Here is a 16,315-nt window from a genome sequence, read left to right as displayed (position 1 = left end):
GTGCCCTCGTTGAGGCTATTGTTAGGAACTTCAGTAAAACTCCACAGCATTCGCCAGCGGCCTTCAGTTGATCCCGTTCCGTCCAATATCCAATTGTCTCGCGCAATCCCAGATTGGTTTCCAGGATCTCGGACGAGTTTGTGGAGGGTCGAGCAGCTCTTGGTGTAATGGGAGGACAATGCTTTCTTGGATTTTGTCCCACTTGGCTTGATATCACAGCATCCCTGTGGAAGTTTGCTGGCCCAATGTTGGCCAAAACAGGAAGCCACTTGGTGGGAGTACGTTTCAGTGTGCCCACTATTGTTCTTTACTTGTGAACAACCCAAATGCTGATACTCCTAATAATAAGCCATTCTGTTTGGGTCATAGTCACATTTATACGAATACAGCCAATTTTAAATGGCACAAATGTGCTGATATTTTTTTCTCTAAATTCACCATGTACAAAATGTCCGAGTGTGATAAAAGAAAAACACGATTGTTTGTCGACATTAGTTCCAACTTGTAACAAGCCAGCTTTCAGACCGTCATTTTTTCTTTCAAATGAACTTGTCAGAACTTCGATCACATCGATGTTCTGAGGCTCCATAAATTTCAACGTGAAGTAATCTCCTGCAACGGGCGTCTTTCCCCAGAAGTAGCCACTTTCAGTGCTGTAGGCTTTCTCCGGCCGGTAGTCTTCGAACACCTTGATGTTTGTGTGAAAGGTGGCGGCAGGGTTATCGGCCACATTTGCGGTACTCTCCTGGAAATCGCCGTCCTTCAATTCATTCCGAGTGCCTTTGAAGGATGAGTAGAGGCCCATGTGCTGAAATAACGCCGGCTTGAAATTTATGGGATTGTTTTGTGTTAGAATAACACGGAAGTGCGTCAGAAGCCAATCGCACGGCATCTCCTGGTAGAACAGGAACAGAAATTGAGCAAGGGTGGGGAGGTCATTACCATGGTAGAGCTTGCCAATGTAGCCCAGTTTGGAGAATTCTAACGTCACCCAATATTTCTTTTGTCGTGAAGCAATGGCCTTCTGAATTGTGGTCAAAAAATTCTTTGCACATTTCAGATCATCTTCCAGCATGAGGTAGTAGTCAGCAAGGCTGGCACAGAAGCCAATTATGAATGAGTAATCAAGGTTCTGCTTGGAGCGGAAGCGCACTCGATCCGGAGGGTCATTGTAGTTGGCCTTGAGGCCCTCAAGGGAGGGGTAGATCTCCTCCGGTGCATGGATCAATAGAAGTCGCTTGGCTAGCACATGGTTCGGGAACATTTTCGTAATTATACGTGCCGTCATCTCGCACCACGCCATGTTAAAGTCGCACAAGTGCACCACTACTACCATCTGCTGAAGTTCCGTTGAGCTTGACTGCTCAAATATGGACCTCAGGGTGTCTATCAAGTATGGCTCATGTTTCCGGTTAACAGAACAAAGGCCAATCGCAAGGAACTCTGAAAGAAAAAAAGCACAGGCACTTACTCATTGAAAATGTGGCACGTGTGTGTTTGAGGTTGAATTTTATATACTACTTTGTAGTTTAAAACATGTAAAAACAGAATCTCTCTAGTCAAACATGGAGTGGTTCTGCTCTGTTATGCCGGGGACGAATCTCTTAAAAATAGCCACTGTAGACTTCCTCCAAAGTCGTATCCATTTTACCAACCCTGGAGGAAAGATGACCTTAATTTTCTCCCTGTGACTGGGTTTGGAACTCACAGCCTCTGCCTTAAGCTGAGCGATCTGCCACAGTGCAGATAAATGGTTGAAGGGGTCTATTTAGAATGCTAATAACACGATCACTTGGAATCCATCAGCTGACAGCTGCATCTAAATGTTCATAGAATACATTTATTTTTAAATGTAACAAACAATATTTCAATGGCTTGCCTTGTTAAAATAATGCAATTTGGTACCTTGAATTTATGGTCAGAAGTCATCTGCAATGTCAGGCAATAAAGCTATCCAAGTGATCATCCAGTATTCAAACTTCTGTTGTTTTAGAGTATTACAACAAATAACAGAGGTGGGTAGGTGTATTTGTTTAATTGTTAAAATCCATCATCGTTACTAGACATTAGAGATGTCACTATACAGCACTTACCCAAAGAGTCCAACCAAGCCACAAAGATAAATTGCCATCAGTAATTGAATGTATTAGCAAATGGGGAAATAAAATGTCAAAACAAAGCAATTACAAATAAAAAATATATGGAACTCAACTCTTTTCTGTTGTCAAGATGTCCTCTGTGATGTTGCTGAATTGGAGCCTTGTGGTATTAAACATCAGTATTCGAGAAGTGGCTTTGCCCTCGTGAGGATGTGAAGCTTCAGAGATGATGTCCAGCAGTTCTTGCGTAATCACTGGCGAGTTGATGTGTCTCTAAATCACAAACAATTCATAGTGAATACAAAACTGGGAATAACAATTTATCCGAACGCTCAACAACAACTGCAAATGCCCGTCTTTGCAGCCGGAAAAATGTTATCACGATGTGCGTGGACAGATGAAACCGATGTATCAGTGCTCTAATTAAGCCCAGTAACCAGTAGGGAGGTACTCTACTCAAGCAGAAAGGCAACAAATACTGAATATGCTTCACCACACATAGTAACTGGATTTGCAGGTGGCACCTGTCTCCAATGGTAGTGTTCACACACCCACACCAGGCACTTATTTAATGGAAAGTTGACCTAGTGGAGGGCCTGGACAGATTTGCATATCTATTTGCCACTGATGTTATCATTGGGCCGGCATCATACTGGGTTACTGGGATCACATCGCAGTGCACCAACTACTACACTGCACACGTCTTACTCACCCGTTATCAGCCACCCCACTATATGCTAGCACTCCACTCGGCGTTGCAAGCCACAGTGGAGGCTGCTGGGCAGCTTTTCTTCCAAAGGTCTCCATCCTCAAAACAATTGGCAGTTAAAGGGTTAAGTTCTTAATTTCCACTGCCACCGTTTACCCAGAAATTTCAACGGGTACACCATAATCTGCAAGTCACGTGTGGTAGGGTAAAGTGTTGGTATGTGCCCATCTCTTCCATGATGCCTGGCCAGTGTGGAAAAAGTAGGTTCTCGAGAGCAGATCTCCCCAGTGAAAGCACTTGTGTGCTTGGGTCGGGAACACAATATAGTATTCATGAGCACCATGTGAGACTCCTCATTGTTTTCGGACTATGTATGAATGCTTTCACCATTTCATGAACATACCGCCGTCTTGTATGGCTGTTCCCAGGACAGCACGAACGCCATTAAGAGCACGAGGCTGACGACGATGGTGAAGAGGAGCAGCACGCGGCCGCATTTCCATTGCAGCCTCATGCTCCTTGCAGACCTGCAGTCTGCCAGATGTGCAATATGTGCAATCCTCAACACGTGCATCCATTTACGATTATGGACATGATAAATAATTTTACCATTTTCAGAAAAAGGATGCTTTAACCTTCAACCTGTATTTGGCTCCAAATAGTAGGTTAAAGTAGGAAAGTAAATTTTTTATGGCAACTTACAAGTACAACATTTCATGGCTATAATCCATTATAAATATAGTTGGAATGTGCGTAGATTGCAATCAGCTCTATTCTATATTTACTGTGACATTAAATAGACTTTTGAGAAAATCACATCGCTCTGAACACACCAACTCCCCTCAGAGGTAGGGCCTGTAAAGTCGTTGTTATGAACTTGGGGGGCCGAGGGATATGGATGGTTCAGGGTCCATGCCAGCTCGTGCCTCGTTCCAGCCCTTGGTTATTACGTAGGTCATAAGAGTTACCCATTTATGAATGTACTTACTCAAGAAACTTCCGTTTTCCATTCAGACCAATTGTTGAGTTACAATTAGGTTGCAACAGGTTATAAGGGAGTAAAGGTTAAAATATAGTAAAGTATTCCCTCGTAAAGTATTCCCTCGTAATTCATGAACTTGCTAACCACAACTTTGGCCATCTGCGAGGGAAATAAAGTGATGAGAGATAAAGTTGTAAGATAAAGTAATGAGATACTTTCATATTTATGTATATATCATGTTTATTTGTGTTTACCATTTCTTTCGTGTTATAATAATTTGCACGTATTTAATAGCTTATGTATCTATTTAATGTAGTTCGTAAAAAAAAAGGGTTTCGTAGGACAATATCATCCACGAAATTTGATATTCACAAGCATCTCTGGAACATAATCCTCGTGAATAATTAAGGAATATTGTATTATAACTTGCAGTATGCGACTAACATTTTAAAAGCCATTTTGCAGTGAGATCTAAGACTTAACTCCTGTGAAACACACTATTGATGCGAGTTATTTTATGTATTAGTATGGAATGCAGCTGTTGTGACCAGTGGCAGAAGTGAGGCCACGGATGAGAGAAAGGTGGGGGACAATGTGGCTAATAAAGGGACGTGATCATGAGTGAAAAATAATCATTACAAAGGCCTTAATTCTAGATTTGAAGTTTTCGTGACTGCAAGGATCCATGCTCTTTGGTTCTTTCGGTGAAGTCACGTAGGTGAAAATAAAAATAATAAGAATTTTTCTTTTTTAGTTATTTTCATTTTTTTCACCTACATGACTTTACCGAAAGAACCAAAGAGTACAAAGGCCTTCTTTTGGGACCAGAGTTGATCAATAATTGAATAGTTTTCCATCTTTCAATTAACCATTTCACTGGGGGGCATGTTGGAGCTCTTCAACCACCACTTCATACAAATTCTAACACCGATATGTCCTATATGTTTGTTGTGTACGTTTACATCTGCCAGCCAGCTTTTTGTTTATGTTGTTAAATTGGAGAAAGTAGCATTGAACATTAATCTGAAATACTGCTTGATATTTTGACGTAAAATCACTAAATTAGAACAGGGGTAGGCAATCACTGCTTCGTGACGTAATGTGCATGTGTAGTGACATCACGGATGTCACTGTGTGGTGCCGGCCCTAGAGGGGCACGGCGTGCGATGTACTCACATTGCGGACATCACGTATATAGCGACATCGTGAATGTCACTGAGCAATGCCGGCTCTAGCGAGGCATGGCGTGCGATGCATTGTCATCGCGGACACCCCGTAGGTGGGTGTAGTACCAACCCTAGTGAGCGCTGGGATAGCGTAGTGGCACCACGCGTGGCGTGCAGTGCTGACTCATACAGGAGGGAGTGTGGGAGTGTCAGCCATGGGATGAGGTTACCCTAGGCCATGGCACTCTGGTTGACCCTGGAAGACACGTGACCAGCAAGATCTACACAAGGGCCCCAGGTGGGGGCTTGGGGGTGGTCACGTGTGAGATCCTACGGGAAGGGTCGAGGTTTCTTGAAGGTGGTCGTGGCCAAGGGCAGGGCCAGCCACATCCCAGGAGCATATAAACCGGGGGCCGCACAGGGGCCAGGGTTCAGCGTTGTTGTCGTCATCTGAAGAATCACGATCTACCTTCTACATCCAAGAAGAAGTCAACAACACGTGGATGAGGACTCCAGCCAGGGTCCTGTCCGTTGTAGCTACTCCCAGTAACCAGTGTAGTTAGCCTGGTGGTTCACCACCATAGGTTACCTGGTAAAGGGGCAGTAACCCCTTTGTGTTATGTGTTGGTGTAAATAAATGTGTTGCCTCCAAAGAGTAAGTCTGCGACTCAGTTGAATCCACTACATATGTATTCACATGCATTGTGGCTCTTGCAATAATGAGTTTTGTACCGAATTCGAATTTTTATCTTATTTTGGTTGCCAACCCCTGGCTTTTAATGGACTTTCGGTGTCTTGTGCAGTTTTACTAATCAATATATTACTACTCCGTTCTAAATCTATATCCTGCTGGAAATATATATTTCAACCTTGGGACGCAAGTTCGTACAATCGATAAATAACAAACCTCTCGAGAGCAAGTATAAATATTGTATTTAATTGATTGCACTGGTCAACACACTTTTTCTGGCATAAGGTATTCCAACGTTTGTAAGGTAATTTTGGGGTGCTGATTCCAAATCTGGCATCAGTTTTTGTTTATCACATCAGGTTTTTGAGATATGAAATATTGCATTTTCAATAAAAACGGCAGAATTAAAATATTAAATAAATGTGGATATCTACATAAAATGATATTATAAACACACTATCCTAAAAATACAGCACCATATTTTAACACTAAAACAGTCACTGACTCGCAACAACTTGCAATCATAAGTGACAGAGTTAATTTCGGGTAAAATCAATGAAAATATGGTATGCCGATAGCATAGATGTAATGGAGCAAACCTGAGACCAGATTTGGAATCAGCACCCTGAAATTAGTCTAAAACAGCTGCAAAAGTCCAGGCCAGAATTTTTTTTCTTTCTGTTGACCAGTGTTATTAAGACCCAGCTACACAACAAGAGTCAATCTTGAAGGCACCCCATAGGTTCTCCCTTATCGCCAGTGGTAGCGAATGTTTTCATGGAGAAATTTGAGACAGATGCCATCCAGACATCCACCCTACGTCCTTCCTTGTGGAAGAGATACGTACATGACACGTTCGTCATCTGGCCACATGGCCTGCACTGAACCAATTTCTCAACCACATCAATTCCATACACCCGTCTATCAAATGCATCAAGCACTGAACGAATTTCTCAACCACATCAATTCCATACACCCGTCTATCAAATGCATCATGGAAGTGGAAAAGGATGGCAAGCTACCGTTCTTGGATGTTTTGGTCGAGAAGAGACCTGATGGCTCGTTGGGACATTCGGTCTACAGGAAAGCCACTCACACGGATGCCTATATAAAGCCTGACTCCCACCACCATCCAGTCCAGAAGAATTCCCTCATCAAAACGCTACACCATAGGGCCCGTTGCATCTCCGACTACCACCACCTAGCTAGTGAGTTGGAGCACGTACACCAAGCCCTTAGGATGAACAGATACTTGGACCGTACAATCCGCAAAGCTGCCTCCCCAGCCATGGGGAGACAACCTTCTGAGGATCCAACCAAAACCATCACTTTACCATACATAGCAGGGGTTACCAAAAAGATTTCCAAAATCTTAAACAAACACAAGATCCAAGTTCGTTTCAACACAGTACACAAAATCCGTGATTTAATCCCATCTGTAAAGGATGTGATTCCTGACATGTGTAGGGGTGTTACGGAGGGGCTGTATACATAGGATCACACGGGAAACAAACACAGTGGGCGGGGCTTCGTGAGTGCACGGGGAGGTGCTCTCAACGACGTCCGCACCGGGCAGCCTGGGGGGCTGGCCCGGAGTTGTGATCCCCCGGGGGCCCCACCCCTCAGCGGGGGGTTTTGGTATAAAAGGGGATGAGCCGGAGAGCTCGGGGAACAATGTTAAAGCTAAACCAGTGAAGACCGAAGATCGTCTAGCTAGAGCCCTGGACTCCCCTGGGTCGCCGCCCTTGTCAGGGCCGCGCAGGACCGAGCCAGCGGCGTGGTCCCGAGAACCAGAGCTAGTGCTCTGGGACTCCGGGTACCGTAGCCCGACTTACCAGTGTCGGGCCAGACAGCCTCCCCTAGCCCATTAGTGGAGGACTAGGAGGCAGGTCAGAGATAGCTAGCAGTGTATTCCCAGCTAGCCGGGTGAGGGGGGCGATACCCCCTCCAGTGTTGTATGTCCGCGGTTGTGACAACTGTTGCGGAATAAATACGTGTGCCTCAACCCCGGCGTCCAAGAGTTCTCAACGATATTACATCTGGTGACAGAAGTGAACGACCACGAACATGGACACGCGCCGGACAGCTCGAGCTGGGGTACCGGAGGCGGAGGACACCGCTGAAATTGTGGAGCCCGAGACGGCTGAAGAAGGCATCGAGCAGCCGGGGCCGGACGCATCCTTACCGCAGCATCGGGATGAAGGGGAGCCGTCAACAGAAGGACTGAGGCTGGCTCACGCGAGACTGGTGGAGCTGCTGTACGCTGCTGCCGCCACGCTCGAACACATCACACAGCTGGGGGCTGGTGGACCGCCACGGGGCGAGGACAGCCGACGACCGGTGCGCCTTCCCGCCATTTCAACGGAGCCCAACTTTGAATCTCCCGCCATCGCCGCAGCAGCTGCTGAGGGCATGGCCGGCCTGCACCTCGGGTCCGACATCGGCCTCACAGGGGCTGCCGCGTCATCACCAGCGGACAGAGCGTCACCACTGGTGCGACCGGCGATGCCATCCGTCGTTCGCGCCGAAGCCCAGCCGAGTAACGGGGACAGCGGAGTGCGAGCTTCCACGGCGGCCGCTGCGCTGCACCAACGGCTACCTCCACTCAAAGAGTTTGTGGGCGAGGAGGGCGACTGGGGCGGCTTCCAGCGGCGCTTCCTTGCGCACCAGGAAATGGCGCAGTGGTCGGATGCCGAGGCTCTCTGCGCGCTGCCGGCGCTCCTCGACAGCGACGCCCTCGCCGCTTTTACATCGGCGCTGAAGGACAAACGCTCCACGCTACAGATGGTGCTGCAGTTGCTGGCTGCGGTCTACGGACCATCGTCGGAATGCAGGCAGCTCTTTTATGATCGCCAGCGGGGTGCAAAGGAGTCGCCCCTGGCGTACCGTACGAGTCTCCTGGCGCTGGCGAAGACGGCCTTCCCACGAATGGACGACGAATGTGTGGACGCGATGGTAACGGAAAAGATCCTCCTGCTGGCGGACGACCTGGACATCGCCGTCGTTGCACAGGAGGACACAGAAATGGGTTCCCTCCAGGCTGCGCGGCTCCTCCACGCCAACCTGCTGTCGCAGCGACGGAAGGCCAGCAGGGCAGCGGCCGGGCGTACGGTGGCTGCAGCCACCCTCCCGGCGGAGGAAGTTTGTGCCATCGACCATCGACTGCAGCAGAGGGTGGGAGTACGGGCGAGCCGGGATGGATCGAGCCGCTCCGACCATCCGTCATCGCCGCCTGCGCTCCCGCGCTGTTACAACTGCGGCATCCGGGGCCATGTCGCCTCGACAGGACGCCGGCCCTCCTCCCAAGCTCCATCAACATAACCCGGCGAGTCGCGGCACCCCTCATGTTTGGCCCACGCAAACACCCGTCACACACTCGCACACCGCAACGAACGGGGGGCCGACATTGCGCACCATCGCGCCAACACGCACCACTATGGGGACTCAGATCGAACCCAGGCAGTGGTCCGTGTTGGCCCATCGCGTTGTGGCTGCATCGTCGGGGTCGTCAGCCATGGTGGGGCACATTGACAGGGTTGAGGTGCGCATCCTGGTCGATACAGGAGCATCGGCGACCATCATTTCGGAACTAATTTACAATATTCTCCCTGTCCAGAGCCGTCCTTTACTGCCGGTTAACGTCCCATTCTATGCTGCTAACGGGGGCTCACTTGGCATCATTGGACAGATTCGAGCACAAATTTGTATCGGTGATATCAAATTGTCCGGCCCGATTTTTGTTTCCTCCTCGCTGGCGGTTCCGTGCCTGCTGGGGACGGACTTCTTGGGCAAAATGCCGATTCGTATTTTAATAGACCAGGACTGCATTGAGCTCCCGTCGGGACGACGCATGGCGTTTCTGCCGTCCCCTACTGCGGCTCGGACGGCATTCGCGACGGTACCGGCGGTCGTTGTTAAAACGGTTCGCGTACCGCCGGGGGCACAAATGTTGGTGCCTCTCAAACTTCGTCGGCCCTTTGCTAAAGGCATTGGGGACCAGGGAATTCTGCTGGGGCCATCTAGGGCCGGGGTTAGCGGACCTCATTTAATTCCGGCCCAGACCATCGTAAAATGGGACGGGGACCCTTTCATCGCGGTCCTCAATGTGGGGTCGCAGACAGTGGTGGTTCCTCAAGGGACCGTGCTTGCTCACGCAACGCCGGTGCCCTGTGAGGAACCTGTCGCGAATCACGTAGGCACTGTCCCTCTGCCGCATCCACATTCGGACACCAATAAAGGGTGGCTCGAGGCGCTTTGTGCGGGATCGACGGACCTGTCGGATTTAGAGCATCAAAAGCTTAGGACACTGCTGCGTGAATTTTCCGACGTTTTCAGTCAGAACAGATTCGATTTGGGCTGTACCCATCTGCTGCGTCACCATATTGATACAGGTGACAGCGCGCCAATACGCCAAAATCCTTTTCGGTTAAGTCCCGCCGAAAAGGACCATGTCAAATCGGCTGTTGATGACATGTTAGCCGCCGACATCATTTCTCCCTCTACCAGCACGTGGGGAGCGCCGATCGTCCTGGTTAAGAAACAGGATGGCTCGTTGCGGTTTTGCGTCGATTTTCGCCGCCTCAACAAAATTTCTGTTGCCAACGCATACCCGCTCCCACGGATTGACGAATCGCTGGACGCCTTGGCGGGAGCGCGATTCTTCTCCACATTGGATTTGCTTTCGGGATTCTGGCAGCTTCCTCTGGACAATGATTCTAAGCCTAAAACTGCATTCCGTACACCGCACGGTGTCTTCCAATTCAACCGGTTGCCGATGGGACTCCACTCGGCGCCGGCGACTTTCCAGCGATTGATGGAATTGGTTTTGGCTGGATTGCAATGGGACTCGTGCTTAATTTATTTGGATGACGTTATCGTCTTTAGCAGAACATTTGACGAGCATCTCCAGAGGTTGCGGGCGGTTTTCCTCAAAATGCGGGCTGCTAATTTGAAATTTAAACCCCAAAAATGTCATCTGTTACGCGAATCTGTGCATTATTTGGGACACATCGTTGGACGCTCAGGTATTGCTACCGATCCCGCCAAAACGCAGTGCGTCAGCTCCTGGCCGACTCCCACCTCTGTGGGAGAGGTCAGGAGTTTCATTGGATTCGCGTCGTATTACCGACGCTTTGTCGCGGATTTTGCGACAATTGCAAAGCCCCTACACGCTTTGACGTCAAAGGGGGTCCGCTTTCATTGGGGACAGGAGGAGGAGGCTGCTTTCCGCTCCCTTCGGGACGCTCTGGTTAAAGCTCCTCCCTTGGTTTACCCCGATTTTTCTAAACCCTTTGTGCTCGACACCGATGCGAGCAACACAGGTATTGGGGGCGTGCTTTCCCAGGTGGTTGACGGCGTGGAACGGGTAGTCGCGTACGGTAGTCGGGTGTTGTCTCCAGCGGAGCAAAGATATTGTGTCACCCATCGGGAACTGTTGGCAATTGTCTATTTCATCCAACAGTACCGCCCATATCTGTACGGTCAGCGTTTCACCATCCGTACAGATCATGCGGCACTACAGTACGCCCTGCGAGTTCAACAACCATCGGGACAATTGTCTCGATGGTTGGAGGTTCTCCAGGACTTTGATTTTGAAACCACGTACCGTAAGGGCGTTCGCCACACCAATGCGGACGCTCTGTCGCGCATGCCAACCACCCCTGAATGCGCATGCCTCCTGGGGTCGGGTCGTTGCAGGCATCCGGGTGAAATATCTGTTCCGGTCTTGGCGGCCGCAGACGACGCAGCGTCAATGACGAATTCGATCGCACAACAGGGATGAGATTCCCTGTTGGGGTTGCCTGTCACTGAATGGGGGCGCCTACAGATGGAGGATACCTCCCTCCTCGCGTTGCGTCGTCGCGTCGGGGATGCTGGGTGGGGGAGGGGTGATGCCGACGCATGGGAAATGGTCACGGGTCTGCTGATGAATTGGGACGGGAAATCCCATCGACACCGGCTGGTGGTCCCTTCTGGGTTACGGGGTAAGGTGGTGTGGGCCGCTCATGAGCGCCTCCTCCACCTGGGGACCGGGCATGACAAGGGATGTCGCAGATCTGTTGGGGTCATACCCTCAGTGTGCGCAACGGAAACCACCAGCACGGGAGTCTAAGCCGCCTTTGCAGTCTATCAGAGTCTCCAGAGTCAACGAACTTGTCGCGCTGGATATTCTGGGCCCATTCCCCGCCACCCCCAGGGGCAATAGATATTTGTTGACCGGGGTGGAGTACTTTACGCGCTGGCCTATGGCCTGGCCCCTGGCCAACCAGTCGGCAGCAGCCATCGTGGAGGCCTTTGTCCAGGGATACGTCCTGGACAAAGGTGCTCCGGAGCGGCTGCTGACCGACCAGGGCAAACATTTTTCCAGCAAACTGCTCCAACAAGTCTGTGAGCTCCTGGGCATGAAAAAAATTCGTACCTCTCCCTATCACCCGCAAACTGACGGGATGGTCGAGCGTCTGCACCGAACCATCACGTCCATGTTGTCACAGCAGGTTTCGGACTCACAGACCGATTGGGACCTGCAAATTCAAGGGGTCCTGGCAGCATACAGATTGGCCCCCCATGCGGCAACGGGATTTTCCCCCTTCTTCCTCATGTATGGCCGCGAACCTGACCCACCTGTTCGGGCCCAGCTGCAGATCCCCGCGCCGCAGGGTAAAACTAAATTGGCCGACCATGTTAAATTTAACCTTGCGAAATTAACAGAGGCACGGGATGCTGCCATGCAAAATTTCGACCTACGTCAGAAAGCTAATGAGCGGCTCAGACTGGGTCGCGCGCACGTGCTACAGTGGAAGCCGGGGGACAAGGCATGGCTGCACTGTCCCCAGGTACCACTCGCGACCTCCTCTAAACTGGTGCGGCCATGGCGGGGCCCTGTCGAGGTGGTTGAGGTTTTGCGGCCTCAGTGCGTACGCATCAAATGGGGGAAGCGCCGGTGGATTGTGCACCCCTCCAGATTGAAACCCTTCGTTGCGGTGCGAAGTCCCACTCCACACACGCGTGGCCAAACATGTGGGGGGTCGACCGACTCAAAGGGTCCGTCTCCGCTGCTCTCGCCTGACGTGTTGCCGGCTGTCCCGCCCCCAGGTGCACCAGGAATGACGGGCTCACGCCCGACAACCCCTACAGGGGATGCCGAGGGTCTCGCGACATCGAGAGGAGACTCACTCGGAAGTGGACAGTTGCCACCCGATGGCCCGCCATCCGGGGTTGCCCCGTGTGACGGGCCGGCTGCAAGAACGCGCGCAAGAATGCGCAGACTCTTGTGATGCACAAAAAGAAAAAAAAAATATTTTTCACATGTTATGTTCACTGTGTGCTGCGTCGGTGGTGTGTTCCTGGCACATTGGATTGTACGTATGTTGTGATCACTGTGTGTTGTGTGTGTGCTGGGGTTCCCTGCAAATTGTATATACGTTGGTTTTACGGAATTCGTATTTATTCGGGGGTGGGGTGCGTCGGGTTATTTTCCCTTCTTGCTTTTCTGGTTCTTGTTGTTGTTCTCGTTCGCGTTATTGTTGAAAAAAATTATGAGGCACACGCGGGGTCGAGGGGTAAATAAACTTTTATTGTCGTTTGTTGCAGCCGGGACGGCTGCGAGCTGTACGGGGGGGGGTGATGTAGGGGTGTTACGGAGGGGCTGTATACATAGAATCACACGAGAAACAAACACAGTGGGCGGGGCTTCGTGAGTGCACGGGGAGGTGCTCTCAACGACGTCCGCACCGGGCAGCCTGGGGGGCTGGCCCGGAGTTGTGATCCCCCGGGGGCCCCACCCCTCAGCGGGGGGTTTTGGTATAAAAGGGGATGAGCCGGAGAGCTCGGGGAACAATGTTAAAGCTAAACCAGTGAAGACCGAAGATCGTCTAGCTAGAGCCCTGGACTCCCCTGGGTCGCCGCCCTTGTCAGGGCCGCGCAGGACCGAGCCAGCGGCGTGGTCCCGAGAACCAGAGCTAGTGCTCTGGGACTCCGGGTACCGTAGCCCGACTTACCAGTGTCGGGCCAGACAGCCTCCCCTAGCCCGTTAGTGGAGGACTAGGAGGTAGGTCAGAGATAGCTAGCAGTGTATTCCCAGCTAGCCGGGTGAGGGGGCCGATACCCCCTCCAGTGTTGTATGTCCGCGGTTGTGACAACTGTTGCGGAATAAATACGTGTGCCTCAACCCCGGCGTCCAAGAGTTCTCAACGATATTACACATGCAATACCCTGGTGTCTACAAACTGAGTTATGGTTGTGGCAGCAGTTACATTGGGGAAACGAAACGACATGTCTCGGACCGCGTTCGTGAACACAAGGCAGATCTGAAACACGGTAGGACGAATACCTCTAGTGTTGCCGATCATTGTTTTAACGCTGTGGGCTCACACAAAATAGATTTTTCCCAGACGGAGGTACTCTGCAAACCTATCGGCTACCTTCAGAGATTTGTTCATGAAGCCATCCAGATAACTAAACACAGACACAACTTCAACCGAGAAGATGGGTACAAACTGAGCAATCATTGGAAGAACGTCATTAACCAGGTAAAGTCTTAACTGACTTTGATGTTTCCATCCTACCTGCCTATGTCAGCTGTTATTTCCGACTGTGTCTCTCTCTCTAGATGCCTCTCTCTTAGATCTCTCACATGTCCTTTGGATTGCACTCTCATGCTCACATGTCCTTTGGATTGCACTCTCATGCTCACATGTCCTTTGGATTGCCTCTCATGCTCACATGTCCTTTGGATTGCACTCTCATGCTCACATGCCCTTTGGATTGCACTCTCATGTTCACGTCCTTTGGATTGCACTCTCATGGTGCTAATCTCTCATTAACACTGCTGTTGTGAGCATATGAGGGCATGATACTCTTATGCAGCGACGGAAGCTCATTCATGCTAATCTCCCTGCCTAATCCCTCCCTCCCTAATCTCCCCCATTAACACAACTGACGTATTTACGTCCATGAATGGAATTCCTTTCCAGCTCAGACCCCGCTTGCTTGCCCATCGCCACATATATAACCTCTTGTTGTGACTGCTCTCTCGCTGGTTCAGCAGTTCCACTGCTGGATTAGATTTTTTCCGCCTGAGGACGACCGCTTGTGTTGCGATCGAAACGTTGTGATTTATTTTATTTTATACCTACGTGACTTCACCGAAAGAACCAAAGAGTATACAACAAGAGTCCCCGACACGTGGGGCTGAGTATGGTGAGCGGGGCTACTTGAGACAGTGGTGTGGTCGAAGCATCACGTTTCATGTTAAAAACACTTTGGCAGTTTGAATTTGCCTCACTGAAAGTTAAATTTTGTTTAAACAACAAATATAATAATTACACGAATGGACAAATAAAATGATTGCATGTGGAATTGTTTGAAAACAATCCAGTCAAAAAGACAAATGCTGCATGGGTAGATCTTAAATTATTATTATTTCGTGTCAATGCTGTACTATGCTACATTAGAGTACTCTATTGGGTTATAGTACAATGCAATGTCATGGTATATTGTATACAGATAGACTCCGAGATTATTTCGACTATAAGAGGTTTTTTTGGGCTAGAGCGCATAAATATATACGCGTCGTTAAACCCGCCAACACCCGACACAGTCAACTAGTAAGGGTTGTCACGTAAACAGAACGTGACAATTCGTCACTAGTACAGCACACCGGTGTGTTGCAGAGCCAAGACACAACATTTACAATCGGAGTACGACGTTTCGCCAGTATGTGCAGACTGAAGTCAAAACGGGGTTCCGCTTGGAAAAAGAGCTTTATAGCTCATCGGATTCCTCAATTTTAAATACATATTCTGATTCTGACATGTAATTGGCTTCCAAAGTTGCACTGAGCACAACGCGATGTCACCCATATGAGCAGACCATTGTATGCTAGTGTCAAGACATAATCACAATTTAACATGTACTATTAAGTGCCATTATACTTTACCATACAAATAATAACATTAATAAACTAATAACTTTTCCAGGTTAATACATCTGCCAGGGATTAAAATAACTAAAGGTTAAAAGGGTCTCCCTCAGCAAGGCTGGCAGAAGATAAACTGTAGGTAGCAGTGAAAATATATTGTGAGGTTAATCAAACACATTGATGTTTACACGTAGCGTTTGCAAGGTGCATGAATGCTTATCCTGCACAAAAGAACGTTCTTACTGCGTGTGTTAATTTGTTTACTTTTACTGGTAGGAACGAAGTGAACCAGCCTACAATAGATTATATCGTCCGTCCGTCCGTCCGTCCGTGTAGCAACATCGCCCCCTACTGCAAACACTTGGCAGGACCCTACAAAAACCTTTAGACTCAGTGACGCTTTCCTGGCTAAACAAGTGTAACATTCCCTTATAATTCCCTGAGATAGCTTTTAATAAAAACATTTAAATTAAAAATTAACTCACAGCGGCCTAAAGCCTACAGCTAGGCCTAAAGCCTAGAACTAGGCCTCAAACTCTCCCTTCGTATCGTACCCCCGCGTGTGTGAAAGGGAGTTAATGTTTAACAATGTTACATTCCCTGATGTTTTTTTTAAATAGAAACATTTACATTTAAAGCTTTTACATAAATAATTAAAACATTTAAATTAAAAATTAACTCACAGCGGCCTAAAGCCTACAGCTAGGCCTAAAGCCTAGAATTAGGCCTCAAACTCTCCCTTCGTATCG

General features: G+C 49.2%; 1 protein-coding gene across 1 annotated transcript in view; it reads right to left on the bottom strand.

Annotated features, from left to right (window-relative positions):
- Positions 1 to 175: 175 nt before the first annotated feature.
- LOC144933782 (alpha-1,3-mannosyl-glycoprotein 4-beta-N-acetylglucosaminyltransferase C-like) overlaps positions 176 to 16,315 on the bottom strand; it is a 29,248-nt gene continuing 13,108 nt past the window's right edge. Inside the window, exons 3-5 of the mRNA XM_078858889.1 lie at positions 3,212 to 3,342; positions 2,213 to 2,372; positions 176 to 1,443 (exon numbers count right to left, since the gene is read on the bottom strand). Of these exons, the coding sequence (XP_078715015.1) occupies positions 308 to 1,443; positions 2,213 to 2,372; positions 3,212 to 3,322 (1,407 nt within the window). The 5' untranslated portion in view covers positions 3,323 to 3,342 and the 3' untranslated portion in view covers positions 176 to 307. The remainder of the gene's footprint in view (positions 1,444 to 2,212; positions 2,373 to 3,211; positions 3,343 to 16,315) is intronic.

The sequence above is a fragment of the Lampetra fluviatilis genome, chromosome 8 (assembly GCF_964198595.1).
Source record: "Lampetra fluviatilis chromosome 8, kcLamFluv1.1, whole genome shotgun sequence".
NCBI lineage: Eukaryota > Metazoa > Chordata > Hyperoartia > Petromyzontiformes > Petromyzontidae > Lampetra > Lampetra fluviatilis.
This window is presented reverse-complemented; position numbering and strand designations above follow the sequence as displayed.